The following is a 25,556-nucleotide window of genomic DNA, read 5'->3' as shown; positions in this document are numbered from 1 at the left end:
AGTTCTTTGCGTGTGACTTCGGAGGACGTCGACCTGTAGAGCTCTCCCCACCTTCTCCTTCCGTGAACTCTAGTGACAATCACTCAGTCCCCGTACCCGTCCACTCCCCGGCCCAGGGTGTGCAAAGCTGTGGAGTCGAGGTCCACAGCACAGTGACAACCCGGAGCACCACGTCACGGGGCCGTGATTGCCAACCTAACACAGTCGGATCTGCTCCAGGAGGGCGGCCCGCGGGCGAAGACGCTGCAGAACTTTGGGACTCCTCGGCTGTGGCGGGTCCCCCGTGGGGATCCCTGCCCCTCACCGGCCTCTGTCCACGCAGGGCCAGGCCTCAGGCGGCGCAGACCCCGGTCCCACGGCCCAGGGGACCGCGGCCCAGCTCCCCGCCCCCACCGCCCGTCGCCGCGGCCTAGTCAAGCGCCCGGCATCTCCCCATCCGGCGGCTCGCTGACCCCGCGCGACCGCCGCAACCCCGCGGCTCGGGGGCCCAGGTCGCTACCTGGCTCCGAGGGGCGGAGGCCGGTAGGGAACCGTGGGGCCGCCGACTACCGGTCCAGACAGCCGCTGCCGCGACGGCTCCACCAAGTCCTTGGCTGACGTGGAAGGGGGCGGGGAGACCAGCAAGGATGCAGCTACAGAGCCTGTACGGAGACCCAGAAAGGACAAGCCTCTTCCGCCCTGAGCTGCGCCCTGGAAGTGTGTGTTGTCTTCTTCCTCTCTCAGGGTTGGTTTCTGTAGCAGGATGAAAAAGTATTTTAGTTTTCCCAGCGAGTTAGGAGCTGACTTAAGCGCTGTGGTCAGTTAGCAGTTCCTTAGGAATTGTCTTCCCAGGAACTAAACTGTACAAAAGAGAAACAGAAAAGTCCTGCAGACTTTCTTGTTCCTTTCACTTCTAACTGGAAGCTCAACCATTCTTAGGCCGATGATTTCAGAAACCTTAATAAGATGACTAGGTTATATGAAAATACACTTGAGGGCTTAACACCTCTGGTGACCTGAATCTGACTTTATTCAGTTGACTGGAGTTATCGGAGTATCAGAAGTTGTCTGACAACTATCATTTCTACTCTTTATTCAAGAATGGTCTCAGCCAGTCAGTGGTGGCGCATGCCTTTAATTCCAGCACTTAGGAGGCAGAGGCAGGCAGATTTCTGAGTTCGAGGCCAGCCTGGTCTACAGAGTGAGTTCCGGGACAGCCAGGGCTAAAACCAGAAAACAAAAGAACAAACAAAAAGAGTGGCCTCTTGCTATTTTTTCAGAGAATCCAATACGTTAAAAAAAATTAAGTATAATCGCCAGACTGGTCTTGAAAGGTGATCTTCAGTTTCTGAGGAGTTGGGATTACGACATGGATATACATATTGTGTATACAAAACCTGCTAACCTCACTTGCAGGACACAGAATGCAAACTGTTTTCTCATCTACCTGGAATGCAGCTATTCTGACAATTCTCTTTTCTGTAAACATTGAGTTTAAAAAACAAATCCCCATCACTCAAAATATACCAGAGGCTACATATTTCCAGCACTTAGAACAGCTTCCTCTCTGAATTTTGGTTTTAGTCTTACTGCCCAGACTGGCCAACTCCTCTCCTGCCTTAGCCTCCCAAGTGCTGGGATTACAAACAAGGGCTATCACGTCTGGCTTATGCTTAAAAGATGTTTTTAATCTGGGTAATTGTAATGATTCTAACAGCCCTCTACTCTTCACCCAGTTCCTCTGTCTTGGGAAGTCTTGCAGGAAACTGACATGTCTCCTCACTGAGACTTCACCAGTTTATAGAATCTCACTTATGTACTTGCTTCTAAACAATACATTTAGTTCTGTATGATGACCAACAGTCAGATAAAGAACAGTTCCACCAGAGATTGCTCCTGCTGCCCACCAGCTGTCACAGCCAGGTGCCCACTTTAACCCCGGCAACTATCTATCCATTCTGACATTTAAATGGAACCATACAACAGAATCTTTATTCAGCACAATTCTCTGAGAATGAGATGCATTCAAGAATGTTTCTTTTGTGTACTCAGCTTTTTTCACATGGAATCATCACAAACACAGTTATTAGTTCTCCACGCTCACTTGACTTACAGAGAGGTGACAGAAAGAAATGACACCAAACAAGGTGTAGAGATTAGGTTTAGCAACAAGGAAGCTCAGCAGTTGAGGGCCACAGTGTTGTCGACTAACCATAGCCATTCCTTACGTTAAACTTCCAGGTTCTTCATGACTGAGTCACTACAGACTTAAAAGCTAGCTAGCATTTTAGGCCTACACCTGAACATGCCACTGGCAATGTGAATGGTTTTGCATTTTAAAGCATGGAGCTTCTTAACTGATATCAAATTCTTCTGTAGCTTCACCAATTCTTATAACGTGTATTTTGAAGACTTTTTACACTTTTAAACTATATTATTTCGAATGCTTTCCAAATCACAAATTACTTCAATGTAAAAACTTTGTATATCAAGAGTTATAAAAGTGTACAAGCTGAGGACTAAAGAGACTTGCTCCAATGGCTTAATGGTCAAACACTAAGAGCTTAGAACTTGAGTTCTGACATCTAGTTTTCTTTTTCTTTTTCATTGTGCCAGCTCATAGAGTTGCATGTGAAGACCCTTAGATTCCAGATGATATCTTTGTTACAGGACACAGGGAATCTTACTTTCAGTTGTCCAGCAGACTAAATGGAGTAACTGAGCACATCAGACTAAACAGAAAGGGGATCACATCCAACTCTGTAAGGTCCTTTAAGTGAAAAATTTTTGTATGAGGTACACATATTTGAACGTATTAGTAGGTGGCCAGACCTTGGGCACTCTGCTCCATCGTCCTGACTTACTCGCTTGAGAAGGGATCTCACTGAAACTGGAAGTAGACCAGCAGCCTGTAAGCAGCAGCAAACCTTTATCCTGTAGTGCTAGAGTTACTGGTTTAATTGCATAGCAATTGGCTTTTTTTTTTTTTTCTCCTGACTTTCCAGCCAAGGTTTCTTTGGGTCACCTTGGCTGGCCTCACACAAGAGATCCACTTGCCTCTGCCTTCCAAGTGCTGAGATTGAAGATATGCATCCCTACAAACAGGGTTAGCAAGTGGCTCTTACTGAAGTCATTTTTTTTTTCCTAGTTCCAAAGTGGATTGAAATTTTAAAATCAGTGTCTTAAGACTAAAACCACATACATACTGGGAGAGAGAGAGAAAAAAAACCCTACTAAAACTGTCCTTAACTAAGTTCAGTCATTTTTTAATCTTTTGAGTTCTAGCTTGTACTTAGGAAACAGATAAAAAGCACACAGTGTTTATCTTTTAACAACAAAGTGAGAAAGGCATAGAAGAGGTACAGGATACAAGTTATTAACTTTAGCCTCCCTCCCTACGCAACACACTGTAAGTCCAGGAAATTAGGAAGTTTTAGTGTTTTGCATGTGTTTGATGCAACTCCACACACAGCCACATGGTACTGTAGCCTGTTCTAAGCTTTATAGACAGTGTTCTGAGGTTGTTTCCAGTACATACTGACATCACAAATACTAATGATCAGAGATTGTTAATAAAGCCAACAGGGTTTTGCCTTTCTTTCATTTTCCCTTCAAGAAGTTATAAAAGGATCTAAGCAATGGAGACTTTTTGAAAAAACATTTTAAAAATCATGAATTTTGAGCTTATAATGTGTCACAAATTCTTTTAACTATAGTATTTCTCCAAAGGGCTTCTTTAAAATAGGGCTAAATAAATTGCCTAAAACCAAAAGCAGATGATTAGGAGAATTAGGTCTAAAATCTGGGTTACCATCCATAAAGAAAGATCTCTTCTCTAGAAATGGGTGTTACACTGTGAAAAATTCCTCCATGCTTTATCACAGTAAAAAATTTGACTCTAAAAAGGACTTCCTTTAATTTCCTTTTTCATGGCTTTGCTATACCCAAGTACATGGCTCATAAGAACAGAAGGCAACCTCCAGACTTGGGGTAGGGTAAAAAGGTTTGAGATTAAGATGTCTCTTCTGTTAATTTTGACAAGTTTTTCCATAAACCAGGGTCATAATTGTTGCTCTGTTGGATGCAAAACTGCTCATTTTAATAATATGCTTTGGTGGGGGAGGGAGAGTAGAGGGTAACTGAACCTAAGGCATAAGCACTGAGTAAGCCGACTACAACTTCAGATACAGCTCCAGCTCTGTATCACCACGTCTGTTTGGAAGTGTCGAGACTTACACGAGGTCTCATGTTCCCAGACTGGCTTCAAACATCATCGGAAGCAGAGCATGGTCTAGAACTCCTGATTGTCCTGCCTCAGCACAGAACTGCTGGGATTAAGGCAGCCACCACCAAGCCTGGCTTGTCATATTCAGAATAAAACCCAGGTATGTACTGGGGAATTTGTACTCTGAGACCATCTGCATGAATTTGCAATATAGCCAGTCTACATAAGCAAATTAAGTTGCTTAAAGTTGTATTTTTTTTATTATTATGATTTTTTAATTAGGTATTTTCTTCATTTACATTTCCAGTGCTATACCAAAAGTGCCCCATACCCTCCCCTACCCACCCACTCCCACTTCTTGGCCCTGGCATTCCCCTATACTGAGGCATATAAAGTTTGCACGACCAATGAGCCTCTCTTTCCACTGATGCAGCTAGAGACATGAGCTCCAGGGGGAGGGGGGTACTGGTTAGTTCATATTGTTGTTCCACCTATAGGGTTGCAGATCCCTTTAGCTCCTTGGGAACTTTCTCTAGATCATTGGGGGCCCTGTGATCCATCCAATAGCTAACTGTGAGAATCAAATTCTGTGTTTGCTAGGGCCCCAGCATAGTCTCACAAGAGACAGCTATATCAAGGTCCTTTCAGCAAAATCTTGCTAGTGTATGCAATGGTGTCAGCATTTGGAGGCTGATTTTGGGATGGATCCCCGGATATGGCAGTCTCTAGATGGTCTGTCCTTTCGTCTCAGCTCCAAACTTTGTCTCTGTAACTCCTTCCATGGGTGTTTTGTTCCCAATTCTAAGAAGGGGCAAAGGGTCCACACTTTTGTCTTCGTTCTTCTTTAGTTTCATAAATTGTATCTTATATCTTGGGTATTCTAAGTATCTGGGCTAATATCCACTTATCAGTGAGTACATATCATGTGAGTTCTTTTGTGATTGGGTTACCTCATTCAGGATGAAGCCCTCCAGGTCCAACCATCTGCCTAGGAATTTCACAAATTCATTCTTTTTAATAGCTGAGTAGTACTCCATTGTGTAGATGTACCACATTTTCTGTATCCATTCCTCTGTTGAGGGGCATCTGGGATGTTTCCAGCTTCTGACTATTATAAATAAGGCTGCTATGAACATAGTGGAGCATGTGTCCTTCTTACCAGTTGGAACATCTTGTGGATATATGCCCAGGAGAGGTATTGCGGGGTCCTCTGGTAGTACTATGTCCAATTTTCTGAGGAACCACCAGACTGATTTCCAGAGTGGTTGTACATGCTTGCAATCCCACCAACAATGGAGGACTGTTCCTCTTTCTCCACATCCTCTCCAGCATCTGCTGTCAACTGAGTTTTTGATCTTAGCCATTCTGACTGGTTTGAGGTGGCATCTCAGGGTTGTTTTGATTTGCATTTCCCTGATGAACATTTTTTTCAGATGCTTCTCAGCATTTGGTATTCCTCAGGTGAGAATTCTTTGTTAAGCTCTGCACCCGATTTTTTAATGGGGTTATTTGATTTTTTGGAGTTCACCTTCTTGAGTTCTTTATATATATTGGATATTAGTCCCCTATCTGATTTAAGATAGATAAAGATCCTTTCCCAGTCTGTTGGTGGCCTTTTTGTCTTATTGACGGTGTCTTTTGCATTACAGAAGCTTTGCAATTTTATGAGGTCCCATTTGTCGAGTCTTGATCTTACAGCACAAGCCATTGCTGTTCTATTCAGGAATTTTTCCCCTGTGCCCATATCTTCGAGGCTTTTGTCCACTTTCTCCTCTATAAGTTTCACTGTCTCTGGTTTTATGTGGAGTTCCTTGATCCACTTAGATTTGACCTTAGTACAAGGAGATAGGAATGGATCAATTTGCATTCTTCTACATGATAACCACTAGTTGTGCCAGCACCAGTTGTTGAAAATGCTGTCTTTTTTCCACTGGATGGTTTTAGCTCCCTTGTCAAAGATCAAGTGACCATAGGTGTGTGGGTTCATTTTTGAGTCTTCAATTCTATTCCATTGGTCTACTTGTCTGTCGATATACCAGTACCATGCAGTTTGTTTTTTTTTTTAAGATTTATTTATTGATTATATGTAAGTACACTGTAGCTGTCTTCAGACACTCCAGAAGAGGGAGTCAGATCTCATTACGGATGGTTGTGAGCCACCATGTGGTTGCTGGGATTTGAACTCCAGACCTTCAGAAGAGCAGTCGGGTGCTCTTACCCAGTGAGCCATCTCACCAGCCCACCATGCAGTTTTTATCACAATTGCTCTGTAGTACAGCTTTAGGTCAGGCATGGTGATTCCACCTGAGGTTCTTTTATCCTTGAGAAGAGTTTTTGCTATCCTAGGTTTTTTGTTATTCCAGATGAATTTGCAGATTGCACTTTCTAATTCGTTGAAGAATTGAGTTGGAATTTTGATGGGGATCACATTGAATCTGTAGATAGCTTTTGGCAAGATAGCCATTTTTACTATATTGATCCTGCCAATCCATGAGCATGGGAGATCTTTCCACCTTTGGAGATCTTCTTTCTTTCTTCAGAGACTTGAAGTTCTTATCATACAGATCATTCACTTCCTTAGTTAGAGTCACACCAAGGTATTTTATATTATTTGTGACTATTGAGAAGGGTGTTGTTTCCCTAATTTCTTTCTCAGCCTATTTATCCTTTATGTAGAGAAAGGACATTGAGTTGTTTGAGTTAATTTTATATCCAGCTTCTTCAGTGAAGCTCTTTATCAGGTTTAGGAGTTCTCTGGTGGAATTTTTAGGGTCACTTATATATACTATCATATCATCTGCAAAAAGTGATATTTTGAGTCTTCCTTTCCAATTTGTATACCTTTGATCTCCTTTTGTTGTCGAATTGCTCTGGCTAGGACTTCAAGTACAATGTTGAATAGGTAGGGAGAAAGTGGGCAGCCTTATCTAGTCCCTGATTTTAGTGGGATTGCTTCCAGCTTCTCACCATTTACTTTGATGTTGGCTACTGGCCTGCTGTAGATTGCTTTTATCATGTTTAGGTATGGGCCTTGAATTCCTGATCTTTCCAAGATTTTTATCATGAATGGGTGTTGGATTTTGTCAAATGCTTTCTCCGCATCTAAGGAGATGATCATGTGGATTTTGTCTTTGAGTTTGTTTATATAGTGGATTATGTTGATGGATTTCCGTATATTAAACCATCCCTGCATCCCTGGAATGAAACCTACTTGGTCAGGATGGATGATTGTTTTGATGTGTTTTTGGATTTGGTTAACGAGAATTTTATTGAGGAGTTTTTCATCGATATTCATCAGGGAAATTGGTCTGAAGTTCTCTATCTTTGTTGGGTCTTTCTGTGGTTTAGGTATCAGAGTAATTGTGGCTTCATAGAATGAATTGGATAGAGTACCTTCTGCTTCTATTTTTGTGAAATAGTTTGTGAAGAACTGGAATTAGTTCTTCTTTGAAGGTCTGATAGAACTCTGCACTAAACCCATCTGGTCCTGGGCTTTTTTTTGGTTGGGAGACTATTAATGACTGCTTCTATTTCTTTAGGGGATATAGGACTGTTTAGATCATTAACCTGATCCTGATTTAACTTTAGCACCTGGTATCTGTCTAGAAATTTGTCCATTTCATCCAGGTTTTCCAGTTTTGTTGAGCATAGCCTTTTGAAGGATATGATATCGTTTTGGATTTCTTCAGGATCTGTTTTTTTTTTTTTTTTTTTTTTTTTGGTTTTTCGAGACAGGGTTTCTCTGTGTAGCCCTGGCTGTCCTGGCACTCACTTTGTAGACCAGGCTGGCCTCGAACTCAGAAATCCGCCTGCCTCTGCCTCCTGAGTGCTGGGATTAAAGGCGTGCGCCACCACGCCCAGCTCAGGATCTGTTGTTATGTTTCCCTTTTCATTTCTGATTTTGTTAATTAGGATGCTGTCCCTGTGCCCTCTAGTGAGTCTAGGGAAGGGTTTATCTATCTTGTTGATTTTCTCAAAGAACCAGCCCCTTGTTTGATTCTTTGAATATGTCTTGTTTCCACTTGGTTGATTTCAGCCCTGAGTTTGATTATTTCCTGTTGTCTGCTCCTCTTGGGTGAATTTGCTTCCTTTTGTTCTAGTGCTTTTAGGTGTGTTATCAAGCTGCTTGTGTGTGATCTCTCTAGTTTCTTTTTGGATGCACTCAGAGCTATGAGCTTTCCTCTTAGAAATGCTTTCATTGTGTCCCATAAGTTTGGGTATGTTGTGGCTTCATTTACATTAAACTCTAAAAAGTCTTTAATTTCTTATTGTTTCCTTGACCAAGGAATCATTGAGAAGAGTGTTGTTCAGTTTCCACGTGAATTTTGGCTTTCTATTATTTATGTTGTTATTGAAGATCAGCCTTAGTCAATGGTGATCTGATAGGATGCATGGGACAATTTCAATATTTTTGTATCTGTTGAGGTCTGTTTTGTGACCAATTATATGGTCCATTTTTGAGAAGGTATCATGAGGTACTGAGAAGAAGGTATATCCTTTTGTTTTAGGGTAAAATGTTCTGTAGATATCTGCTAAATCCATTTGTTTCATAACTTCTGTTAGTTTCACTGTGTCCCTGTTTAGTTTCTGTTTCCACAATCTGTCCATTGATGAGAGTGGTGTGTTGAAGTCTCCCACTATTATTGTGTGAGGTGCAATGTGTGGTTTGAGCTTTACTAAAGTCTCTTTAATGAATGTGGCTGCCCTTGCATTTGGAGCATAAATATTCAGAATTGAGAGTTCCTCTTGGAGGATTTTACCTTTGATGAGTATGAAGTGTCCCTCCTTGTCTTTTTTGATAACCGATTTTATTCGATATTAGAATGACTACTCCAGCTTGTTTCCTCAGACCATTTGCTTGGAAAATTGTTTTCCAGCCTTTCATTCTGAGGTAGTGTCTGTCTTTTTCCCTGAGATGCGTTTCCTGTAAGCAGCAAAATGTTGGGTCCTGTTTGTGTAGCCAGTCTGTTACTCTATGTCTTTTTCTTGGGGAATTGAGTCCATTGATATTGAGATATTTTTGTTGTTAGAGTTGGCGTTCTGTTCTTGTGGTTGTCTTCTTTTAGATTTGTTGAAGGATTACTTTCTTGCTTTTTCTAGGGCATGGTTTCCGTCCTTGTATTGGTTTTTTCTGTTATTAGCCTTTGAAGGGCTGGATTCGTGGAAAGATAATGTGTGAATTTGGTTTTGTTGTGGATTACTTTGGTTTCTCTCTCTATGGTAATTGAAAGTTTGGCTGGGTATAGTAGCCTGGGCTGGCATTTGTGTTCTCTTAGTGTCTGTATAACATCTGTCCAGGCTCTTCTGGCTTTCAGTCTCTGGTGAAAAGTCTGGTGTAATTCTGATAGGCGTGCCTTTATATGTTACTTGACCCTTTTCCCTTACTGCTTTTAATATTCTATCTTTATTTAGTGCATATGCTGATCTGATTATTATGTGTTGGGAGAAATTTCTTTTCTGGTCCAGTTTATTTGGAGTTTTGTAGGCTTCTTGTATGTACATGGTTATCTTTCTTTAGGTTTGGGAAGTTTTCCTCTATAATTTTGTTGAAGATATTTGGTGGCCGTTTAAGTTGAAAATCTTTATTCTCATCTACTCCTATTATCTGTAGGTTTGGTCTTCTCATTGTGTCCTGGATTTCCTGTTTTTTTTGAGTTAGGATCTGTTTGCATTTTCTTTGATTGTTGTGCCCATGTTCTTTATGGAATCTTCTGCACCTGAGATTCTCACTTCCATCTCTTGTATTCTGTTGCTGATGCTCGCATCTATGGTTCTAGATTTCTTTCCTAAGGTTTCTATCTCCAGCTTTGCCTCACTTTGGGTTTTCTTTATTGTGTTCACTTCCCTTTTTAGGTCTGGTATGGTTTTGCTCATTTCCATCACCTGTTTGGATGTTTTCCTCTTTTTCTTTAAGGACTTATAACTCTTTAGCAGTGTTCTCCTGTTTGAGTTATTAAAGCCCTTCTTCAAGTCCTCTACCATCATCATGAGATGCTTTTAAATCCGGGTCTAGCTTTTCGGGTGTGTTGGGGTGCCCAGGACTGGGTGAGGTGGGATTGCTGCGTTCTGGTGATGGTGAGTGGTCTTGGTTTCTGTTAGTAAGATTCTTACGTTTGCCTTTCACCATCTAGTAATCTCTGGAGTTAGTTGTTATAGCTGTCTCTGGTTAGAGATTCATTCTATTAGCCTCTATCAGCAGACCTGGAAGACTATCTCTCTCCTCTGAGTTTCAGTGGTCAGAGCACACTCTGCAGGGAAGCTCTCTTCTTACAGGGAAGGTGCACAGATATCTAGTGTTTGGACCTCCCTCCTGGCAGAAGATGAAGGCCCGAAACAGGACCTGTTCCAGAAGCTGTGTTGCTTCGGCCTGTCAAGCTGTTTGCTTCTGTAGTCTACACTCTCACCTGCACAGACTAGTCTCAGAGGGATCCGGGAACCAAGATGGCTCCCCCAGGTGCTCCAGCAAAGCCCTCCCGGGCAGGGCGAACACCTTTCCTCTGGCAGGGAAGGTGGCAAGATGTCTGGAGCCTGAAACGAGGTCTGTCTCAGAAGCTGTCCTCTAGGGACCTTGGGGGTTTCCACCGACTCTGTGCCCAGTTGACCAAGTGCTGGCGCTGAGCGGAAGGGACTTGTGACACTGGTCAGTTCGGGTTTCCTGCTTCTCTAATGCTGTCTCATGTCCCGCGCGATTGGATTGAAACAGAAGTTGTGTTCTACTCACCAGTGGTCCTAAGATCGCGTGGAGAGTCCTCTAGGGGACCTTGGGGGTGTAAATTGTATTGTTAAGAGGCATTTTTCTATATCACTAAAAAAAGCCAAAAGAATATTTATCTGACAGATATAACAAGTGACCATTGTAATATTAGCTTCCATGTACAGCTGAAACTACTTAAAAACAAAAACTCAACACAATAGGTGGTGAAACAATTTTATTTCACAGTTGTCTTTAAAACTGCAAAGACACTTATTTTCTTCATATAAAAACATTGGTATAGATACCTATACTTCCTAGAAAATGATTATGTATACCCTTTCAAAGAAAATGCACCCCATTATATGGTTTCTGTGTAGTTGCTTAGAGAAAACTTACATCTGGACTGATTTCTAAAACATACCACCCAATACACTGCAGCTGTTGGTTTAAAATACAGATTATTGTCACCAGTGTATGTCCCTGCATCCTCATGTCCTTGTAACCTTTATCACTTAATGTTCCATTGGTTCATCAGCTTTTTCTGCAGGTTCCTCAGCAGCCTGTGAAGGCTTTAAAAAAGAAGAATTGAAAAGATGTAAAGTGAGAATTTAATATATACCATTAAATCACAGGTATTATAATATAAAAAAATCAATAAGAGGGTTTTAAGATTTTGCAGATACTTGATTTTAGTACAATAGCCTATTAAACTTTTGAATAAAACTTTAAAAATATATATATATATATGTAATTTCAGTTCTGCCAACTTAAAGATAATTCCACTGTTTATCATTTGTCTTCTGTAAGAGTGAAGCCTTTCTTATGTTTCACTGCTGTGTTTAGAACACAGTCAGTACCTTTTAGACTTCTGTTCAACCAACAAATAGAAAAAAAATTACAGCAGCTATGTGGAACTCCAAGCATTCTTTCTAAATGCTAGTTCTTGCTAACATCTAAAATGCAAATCTCACTCTCCCAAACAGTACCAATAGTATCTTTGCCAATTTCAGATAAACTTAAAAATTCAAGCTGGAAAAAAACTACCACCACCACCCCCTTTTTGGTGAATGCATGTCATTGTGCTAGGATTGTAGGCATGATCCTATAATCTGTAGAAAAGAATTCCTGTACCACTGTTTATGTTCCACAACCATAAAATCCACATCCATTAGCAGCAAACTTGAGCTGTGTGTAGAGTGCATGTCTGTAATTCTACCTGCTTAGAGGTTAAACAGGATTGAGGGGGGAAAATCAAACGCATATTGTCAGGAAAGATTCATAACCCTAGACTTAACCATTTTTATTTTCAGGTTGTGTTTTGACTGAGATCAATATTATTTCTTAGTGCTTTTTTTGTCACCATTTATGGACAGCTAACTTAGTGTCCAAAGCTAGCTCCCAACATGTATTCTCCTCTGGACTCTTCTCAGAAGAATCCAGGCTGGCCTCTCATTCACTTTAACCTAAAAGTGTGCTAAACTGAAGTTGAATCAGTCCTGAATTCTAGCCTCAAGAATGGCTGGCAACCTTCACTTTTCAGGTTTTGGAAGTTCTGACCTGCCACTTTGTAGAAGGGGCCCTTTGTAGACAGAAGCCTAGTCATTCTAGCAGTCTGCGGCCTTGCAGCCTTCTACCTGGGTCACTGAGATAGCTACAGAGTGGGTAGGTAAGGAATGAAGTTGTCTTGGTTGCTCTGCCCCTGCTTCAGTCAGACGGCAGCATTTGTGAGGTCCCAAGTAAGAGTAGCAGTTTACCATCCATGCCTCAGTCAACAACAGAACTCTAAGAAATGTGATCTAAATCTGTAAATTCTGGGGTGATCTTAGTTATGCAGTGATAGAGAACCAAACCCTTCTTCCTCTTTCTGTTTCTGGAGATCACTACTATAAAAATATTTTACTTGAGTCAGTGCTTTCTTAATTGTTATTTTGATTTTGGACCTACCTCAATAATGAAAGACAAAAGCCATGAATTTACACGGTTGTGATAGGAACAGCAGTTTACAGTAAAGCTGAAACCTCATGTTATGATGCGTAACATAGAACATACCTGTGCTTTTCTCTGTGGTCTTTCTTCAAGACCGTCCAGGAATGGAGACACATCATCATCATCGTAGATTGTAAATTCCAAGTCTTTACCAACGATTCCAATGGAAACATTCTGATGGGGGTAGGGAGAAATTAACATATATATATATAATAAAATGCTGGGCAAAGTAGGAAAAATTATATAGCACTTAAATTCAAAGTTTAAAACCTATAGGTAGGAGTGAAAAGAGGCAGGAAACCATGGCTCTTTCAAATACAGATTCAATATTCACTGTTGGTTATTATGAGAAACCTCAAAGGTCCATGTCATTAGTAATGAAGTCTTCCTAATACTTTTTTTTTTTTTTTTGGTTTTTCGAGACAGGGTTTCTCTGTGTAGTCCTGGCTGTCCTGGCACTCACTTTGTAGACCAGGCTGGCCTTGAACTCAGAAATACACCTGCCTCTGCCTCCCGAGTGCTGGGATTAAAGGCGTGCACCACCATGCCTGGCTTCCTAATACTTTTAATACAGCTCCTCATACTGTAGTGACCCCCAATCATGAAATTATTTTCATTGCTTCTTCATAACTGCACTTCTGATAATGTTAGGAATCTAATGTAAATATCTGACAAAGGTATGAATACCTACTGTAGACAAAACAAAATAAAAACTGCAGACATTTTATTGCTGTATAACCTCCCACCCCAATTTAAACATGACATATCAAAACCAGAGAATTTGGTTACTAGAAAGGAAATAACGAACAAAGCAATTAAAATAACTTAAGGACATGCTATTTTATTACTTGTGATTGAGGATTAAACTATACCTACAATCGGGACCTTGAGTTACCTTTGTGGTCAGGTCCTGCTCTGCAGGGAGTGTTTCTCTTAAGGCACGCAGACCATGTTTAACCAGTTCATCCAAATTGCCTGTATGCAATAAATTACAAAGTAATTTCTTAATCACCATAAGGCTTCTTTTAATTATCAAGTCTGTAGTCTTTAATTGTGGCTTGAATGACATATTATATAGAATAAAACAGCCAAAAGTATAATGTTAGCCATCTAATCTAATCTAATCTCAACCAACATCAATGACTACTTGATGTCTTTTAGTAATAAATATGATCTGTCTTTCACTAGATTAAATAAAAGTCCTGGTCACAAATGACATTTCAATTTTATAGAATGTGTTTTGTAAAATTCAGGTTTTATATTCATAAATAATGAGTCTTCAATTCTTTGTATGTGGTCAGTATTACCTGATATCAAAGACATCACAGACAATTACAGACCAATCTTCCCTATGAATAAAGATACCCAAATAAGTGGTTCATATCTATTACCTTAGCACTTGGGAGGGTATGGGGCTGGGGTGGAGATTATGTGTAGTTTGAGCTACATAGAGAATTCTATGTCAATCCCAATTACACAGTGAGACCTCATCTTAACCAAAATAAAACTACTACCACCATTTCTACCATCACCACCAGAACCCAACAACAAAGGAGAAAAGATTATACATAATAACTGTGTTTTTTCTCAGGAATGTAGACATGGTTAACATTTGAAATGTCAACTGATGTAACACAATACATTAATAGACTAAGAGGAAAAAAGGTATGACCATTTGATTCAGCTATAACATGCATGTGATAAACTCCCAACTCCTACCTAATAAAAACACTTACTTATCTCACAGCTCACACCATACCTAAGAGAATGACTGAATGCTTTCCCCTCAGTCTCAGGAATAAAATAAGACAAATGCCCTCATCACTATACTGACAGTTCTAGCCAAGGCACTCAATAAAAACAAAATGCACCTATCTGGGAAGCAAGAAAGAAACAGCACACATTAAGACTAGGAAGTAAGAAGTAAAACCACCTCTACTGCTAATGTGATCTAGTGATATGCTCTCATATCTAAGGAATCCACTAGATTGGAATTAATGAAGTATTCCTAGGGTTTTAAGACATGTAATCAATATGTAAATATCTAGTTTTTATAATGAGCAATCTGCAAATGATATTGAGAAAACACTTAAAACAATATGAAAAGAATAAAGTATAAATAAGTTAAACAAAAGAAACACAAGACTTATAAAGTAAAAGTTACAAAATACCACTAAAAGACTTAAGTAAATGTAACAAAAGTCTATGTCCAGATGTTGCCTAACTTACAATGGGAGTACCCACAGTAAATGGCCAATGTTAAGTAAAATGTGCATACAACACACCTTGCCTACCAAATGTTACAGCTTAGCAATATGTGATTGTGTGGCTGGCTAAGATTCATGACTCACTGCTGCAGCCCTGTATTAGGATAGAGGATCTTAACATAAGTGGCTAATCCAGGAGGAGATAAAAATTTAAATTCAGGAGTTCATTTCCTTTGCAGTGCATTTTGTTTTTGCATATTATAAAATCAAAACATCCTGAGCTAAGCCATCATAAGGCAGTGTCATCTATATTACAACGCTGAACTATTCCCTAAATACCCTCCAGGTTCGAATGATTCTCTAGCAAAGCTCCTTGGACAGAAGGATCACTCAGCTGCCATGACACTCAGGAGAAGGGTAGGAGCACAGGGAAGCCTGCAGGTTCCTGTTTCCTTCTGTGACCAAGCTATGGACCCTTATGCCATGGTAAGTCTTGGCTAGGATATGACAGCAAGCTGAGTTCTCAAAAATCTCCCGATATGTGGGTGACCTTGGGAACTCCTATTTCCTTCAAAGAATACTATACTGACACAGGAACATTTATGAAACCAAGACAAAAAAAATCTTGAGAAAAAAACCAAACCAAAACAAAAGCCCTGATATTAACCCTTCTTCTAATGCAAAGCAAAGCGCCTGAAAACCACTTCATCATCCTCCACCCTTCACCCTCTTTTCCACGGCTATACTGCCGTACATGGAGTACTTAATGCAGAGATTCTATGTGGCCTAAAGTAGAAACAGACTTACAAACAATTAAGTTGTAAACAGAATTTACAAGTAGCAACTAGTATAATGGATTTCAACCCTGACCGGGGCCTACTTTAGACTAAATATGTCAAGACTTTTCAAGGTTGGAGACATATTTATATTTTGATAAAGTTCTCTTAGTAGCTAGAAGTAAAACTTAGCATGTGTTACAAAACAATAGACACTTATGAACTTCAGATTTTTAAAAACTAAAGACTATTAGTTTTCCTCACTTAGGGTAGATTTGCTAACTATATAGACTAGAAGAGGCAAAACAAAATAAAGTAAGCCAAACTACACTTACACTCCATAAATTCAGACATATGTCTCTCCAGGTAAGTACGAGCTGATTGAGAACGGGCTCCGATAGACATAGCTCTGCAGTCAAAATAGTTAGCAGATGGACAGGTTTGGAAAATGTGAGGGCCCATATCCTATAAACAGAAAAACAGATTATGTAATTCTTGACTTTGAATTGACTAGAAATCATAAAATTTCTAGGCTAAACCACTGTTAGGATAGAACTGTGTAAGTGTGAAGGTTAATATTTTTATAAACCTGAAGTCAGAGATCCAACTGCATCTGACTCCCTAGTACTGAGATTAAAAGCATGCAAGCCCATGCCCAGCTCTAGACACATTTAAATGAACAGGTAAAACTCAGTCCGACACTGACCAGCACCATCTTATAGGCTCTGTCCTGGATTACCTACAGGAGCAAACAAGCTGAACACCAGCGCTCATCTCTCCTGCATTCTAACTGCAATGCAGCATGACTGGCCGGCCACCTCAGGTTCCCAGCACAGCACGCACTCGGCTCCTCAACACTACATCAGAATAAACCCTTCTTCCCCAGGTGGTTTCTGTAAGGTACTCTGTCACAGAAGCAGTAAAGTAGACAATACAAGAACTTACATCATAACCAGCAATGAGCAGCCCAACACCATACGGCCTCCGGCCATATCGCTGTGTTGGGATCTGGGTCTCTGAAGCTAGTTAAGGAGCCTGTTTCAACATGTAATAAATTAAAAAAACTTCTAGCTTCTTCTTCTTCTTTTTTTTTTTTTTTGGTTTTTGAGACAGGGTCTCATTGTAGCCCTGGCTGTCCTAGAACTCACTATGTAGATCAGGCTGGCCTTGAATTCAAGAGATCCACCTGGTTATCTCCCAAGTGCTGGGACTAAAGGTACTACCACACCTGGGGACTTCTAGCTTAACTGTTTCATAATTTTCTACAAGAAAGTAACAGAAGAGGATTCCTTTGGCCTAATATACAAAGTTTGAATTTTCACCAAAGCCAATAATGAACATTAGCAAAGTAATCTCTTCCTATAAAGGAACATATTTTGAATATAAGGGGCAAGAACTTGCGGGGCGGGGGGGGGGGGGGGGAGGGGAGGGAGGCTAACCAAAACCATTCAGAAACTTTATTGTCTAAAAATAATAACTGAATAGTTTCCTTAAATTGAGCTATTGTATTTTGGAAATATCAACTGTTTATAAAGGCTAGTGGAAGAGTAATCCAATTCTTCAAACCTTTACAATCTGATTTATGCTTACACTATCATTTTCCAAGTAACTAAGCAAACATTAAGTAACCCAAACGTTACAGTTTACATTTCCAAATGCCAACTTAAAGGATACTGCTTCCAATTAGAGACACAAGACGAGACACAGGAAGTGGTCTGTCAAACACAAATCTGGAATCCAAACACTCCTGGCGCATAAAGTTGCTAAAAAAGAAAACAAAAAAATTAATCAGTTCATATTACAGAGAATAAATACAATATAACATTCAAACAAAGTAGTTTGATTCCATTTTGCTTTCCTGTAAGCATTTTCATGGAATACATTCATAAAAAAAAAAAAAATCAGAAAGGTAAGCTATGTTTAGATTCCTTTTTTTTGTGTGTGTGAACTAAACTCTGGGACCATATGAAGTTTTAAAAATAAATGACGGGTGAGGCAAGGGATCACACCCCTTCAATCAAGCATTTGCAAAGTGACAGCAAGAAGACCAGATGTTTGGAACCAGCTTCATGATGTAAAATGCTTAGTCACTTAGTAACTGAATAAATGATCTTACTATTATTCAGTACAAAATCCTGGACTCAGAACTTACAGACTAGAGGAGAAGTCAAAAAAAGGACCTTCTCTTTTCTTGTCCTTCCTATTGTTAGCAATCACATGCCTTAATTTTAGGTTTCAAACCAGAAAAAGAGAAAAAGTTTTGTTTTTTTCTTGAAAGCAGGCATAAGTGTCACCCTAGAGGAGATGTAAGTCATACTACAGCTGAATCTCACTGATAACTCTAAGAAGATCCAAGCCAGGTAAGTAGCAAGGAGAGGAAAGCCGGTGCCCATGGAAGGGGACAGTCAGAAAAAGCTATGCTCCTCTGTCTCCACACTGGCTTCCTAAGACATCATGTCACATCTGATGACCAAGTTTTATTTTGGGGCTGTTTTTCTAGTGCAGAAGCCATACCCCAGGCCTCTAATAAGATAGGCAACTCCTTGACCTCCTGGCCCTCATCAAATGTTGACTAGATGTCAAGCTGTTGACAATATCAAGCTGTCCAGTATATTAAAGCCAATTTTTTAAGGTTTTCTAAAATTATACTATTTAACATGGCAAGCACTAATTACATGTGGGTCTAAGGTCTTGAAAAATGGCTAACTGGGGGCTGGTGAGATGGCTCAGTGGGTAAGAGCACCCGACTGCTCTTCCGAAGGTCCAGAGTTCAAATCCCAGCAACCACATGGTGGCTCACAACCATCCGTAATGAGATCTAACTTCCTCTTCTGGAGTGTCTGAAGACAGCTACAGTGTACTTACATATAATAAATAAATCTTTAAAAAAAAAAAAAAGAAAAATGGCTAACTAAAATTTATTTTCTTGTTTTGTTTTGTTTTTCTGAAACAGGAGTTCTCTCTGTGTAGCCCTGGTTGTCCTGGAACTCACTCTGCAGACCAGGCTGGCCTGGAACTCATAGAGATCCATTCCTCTCTGCCTCCCAAGTACTGAGACTAAAGGCATGCGCCACCACCACCACCACCAGGCTAAAAAGTACTTTAAGCACAAAACATACATCAAACTTGAAAAGACAACACCGAAAACACACACAACATCTTGCTGATGAAGTTTTCATACTAACTGAATGTTGGCATGATACTATTTTAGACACCTAAGTTAAACAGCAGGTTTGACTACATACTACACTTTATACTTTGAGAGCAGAAACACAGAGGATCACTCTACTACTGACTTAAGAGACTGGCTGAATCATTTGAAAACGTTAACAAACAGCAACTTAGTCTTTACTCTTACCTTGTTTTTTCCTAATAAAAGCATGCTGAACTAAAGAGATTAGCACTGGCCACTTTCAGTTCTGTCCCTCTTTCTGAAAGCTGTGTTAAGTGGTTTACATGTCAGGGGAGACTAGCTCAGTCTCAGATATTAAGCGATGAGTGAGAAGTTAACTGGTGTGACCCCAAAGTCCTGCCACTTCACTCAGGTGCTATTTCTCAACAGGAAATACCTGCCTCCTCAGGACAGCTACGGAAATGTACCTGTTACTCTGTTTCCCACCTTGTTTTACAAATAAAGTGTGTTTTAAGTTCTCTGCAGACAAGATCTATAACTGTATACAATTATATGCTCCTGAACTTTATGAACACATGTATACTAAATATTTTTTTTTTTTTTCCAAGGCAGGGTTTCTCTGTGTAGCTCTGGTTGTCCTGGAATTCACTCTGTAGACCAGGCTGGCCTCAAACTCAGAAATATACCTGCCTCTGCCTCCTAGGTGCTGGGATTAAAGGCATGAGCCACCACTGCCCGGCTTATATATACTAAATATTGACATTATGAAGAAAACTAGAATGGTTTAGGTCATCCTTCAACAGAAGAGTGCCCAGCTCTTAGGCATAAAGGGCTTGAGACAATATACATGTCAGCAAGTACCACTTTAAGGGACTTTCAAAACCATTTTAATAGCCCTATAAAAATTATGAAATAGAAATACTTAGTTTCATACCCAAACCCACTAAGGTATTTACAATATTACAAATTTTAATATTCTGGGGACTGGAGAGATAGCTTAGCTGTTCTTCCAGAGAACCCAGTTTCAATTCCAGTATCCACATAGAGCCTCACAATCTTCTGTTACCCCAATACTAGGGGAATCTAATGTCCTCTTCTCGCTTCTGAGGAAACCAGGCACACTCTAGTGCACAGACATACATACAGACAAAACACCCACACAAATAAGATAAACAATTAAAAATTACAATATTCTGGGAGATGACTTCCTATATCTTATCTAGGTATTTCTTTTTTTAGAAAAATAGTCTATTAAGAATCAAAATGCTTCACTTTTCATAATCATACATACCATAACAGTCTGGCATCAGCAGTTAGACCCGCAATTGAGATACCAATATGGTTGTCAACATGGAGAATTTTCTTCTGGTGAGCGGCAAGCTCTGACTGTGCTCTCTAAATAGACACAATATGGTTACTTTAGTTCAGAGGTTTATTGTTTATCAGTGAAATCTACATTTGATAGTTCTGTTTCCTGAGCGAGAAGACAGGGCTATCATTTCACTTACCTTCAGTGCAACCAGCACTGCATGCGTTTTTGATTTTAGACCAACTGTTGCTGAACCTTGCTTAACGGCTTCCATTGCATATTCAATTTGATGAATCCTGCCCTAAAGACAAAATTTTTTTTTCACATTTTAAAACCAATAAACGAATTTTAATTCTAACTTGAAGGTCACAGCCTATAATCTCACAAGCTTTGTTTCCTTTTCTTTTAAGGGGTTCTACTAAGCTGTTCAAACTGCCCACCAACTCCATGATCCTATGGCTTCAGCCAATGGCTGACCAATGAAGATTAAGATGTGTACCACTAAGCCCAGTTTACAATCTCATAGGTCCCTGAACCTACTTCAGCCATGAAAAGTCATTTCGTTGATGTTGCATAAAACATTTTTTTACCTGAGGGCTCCAAACAGTGACATCATTGTCATACTGGTTTCGAAACTGAAAGTGGAAGAAAGATTAAATGAGAACATTACAAAGTTCAAGTTTTAACATTAAGATATGTGTTTCAATTGTTACAGCCTCTCTCCTAGTGCAGCTTTCCTGAGACATTATTACAGCACTCAGTTTGCAATGCAATTCTACCTTAACCATGTCCCTTAACCATACTGGAGCTGTTGGGATGAATGGACTAGGTTCTCCCTAACTCCATATCCTGCCATTCTCCACAGCACTCCCCTTGGGTAGTCAAGTGCTAAAGAAGGCACACACCAACTTTCCCTCCACTTTGCTCATACTGTTCTCTTAGATAGGGCTCTAATAATCTGGCAAAGGCCTTTTCTGTACATTGACTCAAATGTCTATCTCTTGAAGGTTTCTTCTTTTCTCCGAAAATTCTCAGCACAATATTCCAGCAGAGCTTTGAGATACAGGTTTCATGCAGCCCAGTCTGGCCTTTTGCTATATACCTGGGAGAATGATCTTCAAGTCCTGTCTCAACCTACCAAGTGCTTAGATTACAGGTGTCTGCTATCATGCCCAACTATACATATATTTTTTTCTTCTTTTCTTTATTTCTTTTCTTCCTTCCTTTCTTTTTTTTTTTTTCTTTCTTTTTTGGTGTCGGTCTTTAAACTATGAATGTCCTGGAACTCACTATGTGAGTTAGGCTTGCCTCAAACTCACAGAATTCTGCCTCTCTCTGCCTCATGAGTGCTGGGATTAAACTCGTGCACCACAACACCCAGCTTCCAACATATCTTTATAATACGATTAAAGTTATGTTTGGTTTAACTTTGAGATCTCTACCTGCATCCTGTCACTCGATGAATTAACATATACACAAATCCTCAGTAAAGAGGTGGGCACAAATTGCTACCGTGGCAGAACCACTACAGCCATAATGTCATTAAGAGAATACTCATAAGGGCAAAAAGGGCAAGAGTTGGCATGGCAGACTCCACAGAAGCAGCCCAGGGCCCTGTGCTGTAAACCTGAATCCATTACTTCCCCTTTTAGAACAAAGTGACTGTATGGAGCCTTTCCCGACGGCATTCTAATGAGACAGATTAAGACAGATAGACCCACAAGGAAGATGAATTTGGTCTAAAGACCTGACTGTAGGCTCAGCTCTGTGCAGGCGATGCCAGGTGCACCCCTCCATCCCTATAGTTTCCCTCCTATGCAGATGACAAAGGACCATAGGGCATCTTGAAATCGGCCACCTAAGTAAATTGAGAGGGGAGAGCCATTGGCTGGGCGAGGGAGAGCGCCTGGACCCCACGTAAGGTGGAGAAGCTAAGCGAAAGGCCGCCTAGGTTACTGATCGTTTCCCGCCGGCCAGGCCGCAGATGCTGAATCACTGTAGGAGCCTGTCCATGAGGTAAGCTCCCTCTCCCACCGCCCCGCGCCGCAGGGAACAGAGGCCGATCCCCGACCACGTCAGTGGACCTCAGCCCCAAACCCTTCGAGGACTCGGGGCTCAACACACCATAGCTCCGGCGCGGCGACAACCAGACCCAGCAGCGGACACAGGAACACGGCCCCAACTACGGTTCGGTGATCGTCAAAGAAGCCTGCGGAGTCTTGACGGCGGCGACGCAGGAAGTGCAATCTATCCCAGAGCCACAGATCGGCGTCTAACACTGCCCCGCCCTCCAGCCCTAGGTGGGCGGGGACTGCTAAAGCGGAGAACGTGGGATTGGCAGGAAGCTCCAGGGTGGAAAAGCCAGTGCACGGAGAGAGCCGGGGGCGTGGCTTTTACGTCACGCCCAGAGTTTCCTTGCTTTTTTTTTTTTTTTTTTTTTTTTTTTTTTTTATCCCCAAATGGATTGCAGATTCCCGCCAACTCTCGGTCCTCTGGGTTGAACGTCGCCACCTAGCTCGGGATGGTGCGACGGTCCCGCATAGATCTGTCACAGTGAGAGGTTTGGGAAACAGCGTGACTGAAAGAGGCTGCAGAAAAAAAACCCCACAGAACCGTTTTCTCTCTCCCTCTTCTCTCTCCCCTCCCCTCCTCTTCCCTGTCGTGTGTGTGTGTGTGTGTGTGTGTGTGTGTGTGTGTGTGTTCATTCCTGGCCCGAGATGCTTGAGTACTTGGAGAGCCCATCCTTAAAGGCTCCATGGTCTCTCATGATCGTACTACTTATTTTATGATCATTAGTTGCTATTGTAGGACCTGGTTTCTGTTCGGGTACTTGATCTTCTGCTGTCCACAACCAAATACCGTATCTGGTAGATTAGGCCACTAGGGGGAAGGTGTGAGTTTTCTTACGAGTTTTAAAAGAGTATGTTTTGGTTTATCCCCAAATGAAATCAAGACTGCTAATTCTGTTGAATAATGTGTACCCAGAGTCAGGTAAGGATCTTTAAGGATCTGAACTTTGATGCGGAGTAACACATCATTTAAATGTCTATGTTCACAGTAATTAGTATCACATTCTAAATATTTTCATGTCTGTATATATATGTACATTTTTTGTTTTTACATTTGTTTTGTGTGTGTGTCCTTGCATACCCTTATGTGGAAGTCTGAAGACAACTTGAAGTTGGTGGTTCTCTCCTTGCGCCATGTGGATTCTGGGATTGAACTCAGGTTCACAGCTTGGCAGCTAATATAGTAATCCTCTGAACCATCGTGCTTTTTGCTTTTCTTTTTCTCATCTCTCTCTGTTTTTGCACCCTCCCTCCCTCGTTTATATGCTCTCAACAGTTCATTAGATTGCTTTGTTCTTTAAATTCACCAACACTGGCTCTTGTTATTTTTAAAAAAACTTCTGACTTTAGATTGATAGATAGTGCTGTTTGGTTTTCACGGCACCAGCACGGTGCCTAGCACTTATTAGGTACATACTTTGTATTGCTGAATGAACAATGGATTTGGAATGAATGGGAAGATTAAATGCTCATTTAAAAATGGTTGTGGAACTGCAGAGTGCTGTCCACAACCTTCTGCAGCTCTAGGGAATCTGACCCCTTCTGGCTACCGGGACACTTGTGCATACAGTGTTGTACTTCTATACAGAGAAAACAGTCGTAGACATAAAATAGTTTAAAGCACCCAAATTAGCTCATCTACCTTTGAGATTTCTTTTAGAAAATGTTATAAAAATCTTCACAATTCTTTTCTATAGTCATGTGCCTCACACAAATACATGTTTTAAGATAAGATTATACTAAACTGTCTCTTACTAATACACTTAAAAAGTCTTAGCCAATTTACCATGCCTGTAGGTAATGACCTATATTAATTTTAGTAGTTGCATGGGAGTCTATCATGTGGAAATATAATAATCTAGTATCGGTGAGATCTTAGCAGGTTTTTGCTGTTATGAAAGTAATATGACTATCATAGTGTACACCTTTTGTGTGTTTGATGAATTTATAACATGTGAGGTCAAAGGGAAGGTAGTACTTATAATTACAATAAATATGTTAGTTATAAGATGGAATATCAACGTATATTCAGTGGTGTCTGACAGGCCGCTTTGTATATCCTTTCAGCAGCACTATGGGTATTGTGCATTCCTTCTAACTTGTCAAACTGATGAGCAGAAAAAGAAAAAAAATTCTCTAATCTGAGTGTGCTTTGTCTTTTCGTTACTAGTAATAATATTTTTGTGTTTCTTCACTGTTCCTCCAATGATTAAGGATGTTACTTAATGATTTGCCCTTGATTTTGCTTTTGTTGTTTTCTCATTAGCTTGTAGTTATGATAATGTTGCTACTGTGGTCCTACGAAGGAAAGATCTTTCTGGAAACAAAGTAAAGAAAATCCTCATTCTGGCTCACATAAAAGCTAGTGTGTATGTCTGTGTTTATTGTAAATGTACAACAGGAAACCATATAAACAGTCAAGGATAGGAATTTTGGTTTTGTGGTTTTTTTTTTTTTTTTTTTTTTTTTTTGATTTTTGGTTTTATTTTTTCTCTGTGTAATCCTGTCAGTCCTGGAATTTGCTCTGTAGACCAGGCTGGCTTCAAACTTAGAGATCCTCCTGCCTCTGCCTCCTGAGTGCTGGGATTAATGGTATGCACAAAGGGGTGTACTACTATGCAGGGGAAGATCGGAAGTTTTAACTTAAAATCTTCTTTTGAGACAATATCCTATTTAGCTTTGTCTGGCCTGGTACTTACTGCATAGATTGGGCTAGCATCCAACTTAGAAATCCAGCTGTCTCCAGAGTGCTAGGACTAAAAGTATGTACCACCACAACTGGCTCACTTTAAAATTTTTTACTGAAGCATTCATCATATCTGGCAGAAAGCTTGGGGAGCTTGGGATACCATATGGTATTCACTAAATCTTGATTAAATTAATGAAAAGTCTAATGAAGGGCTGGAGAGATGGTTCATCAGTTAAGAGCACTGACTGCTCTTCCAGAGGTCCTGAGTTCAATTCCCAAAAACCACATGGTGGCTCACAACCATCTGTAATGAGATCTGATGCCCTTTTCTGGTGTGTCTGAAGACAGCTGCAGTGTACTTATATAAATAAAAAATAATAAATCTTTTAAAAAGAGAAAAGTCTACTAAAAATGGACCTATCATTCCTAAAAATGCCCTTTTGATTTCTATCTTCTCAGCAAATAATATGATATTCTTTCTTTATTCAC

General features: G+C 40.4%; 2 protein-coding genes and 1 long non-coding RNA gene across 4 annotated transcripts in view; 1 reads left to right on the top strand and 2 right to left on the bottom strand.

Annotated features, from left to right (window-relative positions):
* The window catches only part of Copb1 (coat protein complex I subunit beta 1), a 36,728-nt gene extending 36,106 nt beyond the window's left edge, over window positions 1–622 (bottom strand). The window contains exon 1 of the mRNA XM_021165931.3: window positions 500–622. The gene's annotated coding sequence lies outside the window, so the exon portion shown is untranslated. The remainder of the gene's footprint in view (window positions 1–499) is intronic.
* LOC147002871 (uncharacterized) lies at window positions 614–16,740 on the top strand. Of its 2 annotated transcripts, none has more exons than XR_015047822.1 (4): window positions 614–724; window positions 4,236–4,364; window positions 15,438–15,577; window positions 16,613–16,740. It is a non-coding gene; the product is annotated as an uncharacterized LOC147002871 (long non-coding RNA). The 2 variants fall into 2 exon arrangements; XR_015047823.1 differs by having other exon boundaries at window positions 16,590–16,740.
* Psma1 (proteasome 20S subunit alpha 1) lies at window positions 11,116–22,555 on the bottom strand. The gene is made up of 10 exons (XM_021165933.2): window positions 22,434–22,555; window positions 20,900–20,944; window positions 20,509–20,610; window positions 20,292–20,395; window positions 17,542–17,630; window positions 16,813–16,883; window positions 16,203–16,332; window positions 13,780–13,859; window positions 12,948–13,058; window positions 11,116–11,467 (listed from the first exon to the last, which is right to left on the bottom strand). The coding sequence occupies exons 1-10, from the start codon at window positions 22,434–22,436 to the stop codon at window positions 11,411–11,413; spliced, it is 792 nt and encodes a 263-aa protein (XP_021021592.1). The 5' UTR covers window positions 22,437–22,555; the 3' UTR covers window positions 11,116–11,410.
* Window positions 22,556–25,556: the final 3,001 nt, after the last annotated feature.

The sequence above is a fragment of the Mus caroli genome, unplaced genomic scaffold (assembly GCF_978045245.1).
Source record: "Mus caroli unplaced genomic scaffold, Mus_caroli_1 scaffold_8, whole genome shotgun sequence".
Classification (NCBI taxonomy): domain Eukaryota; kingdom Metazoa; phylum Chordata; class Mammalia; order Rodentia; family Muridae; genus Mus; species Mus caroli.
This window is presented reverse-complemented; position numbering and strand designations above follow the sequence as displayed.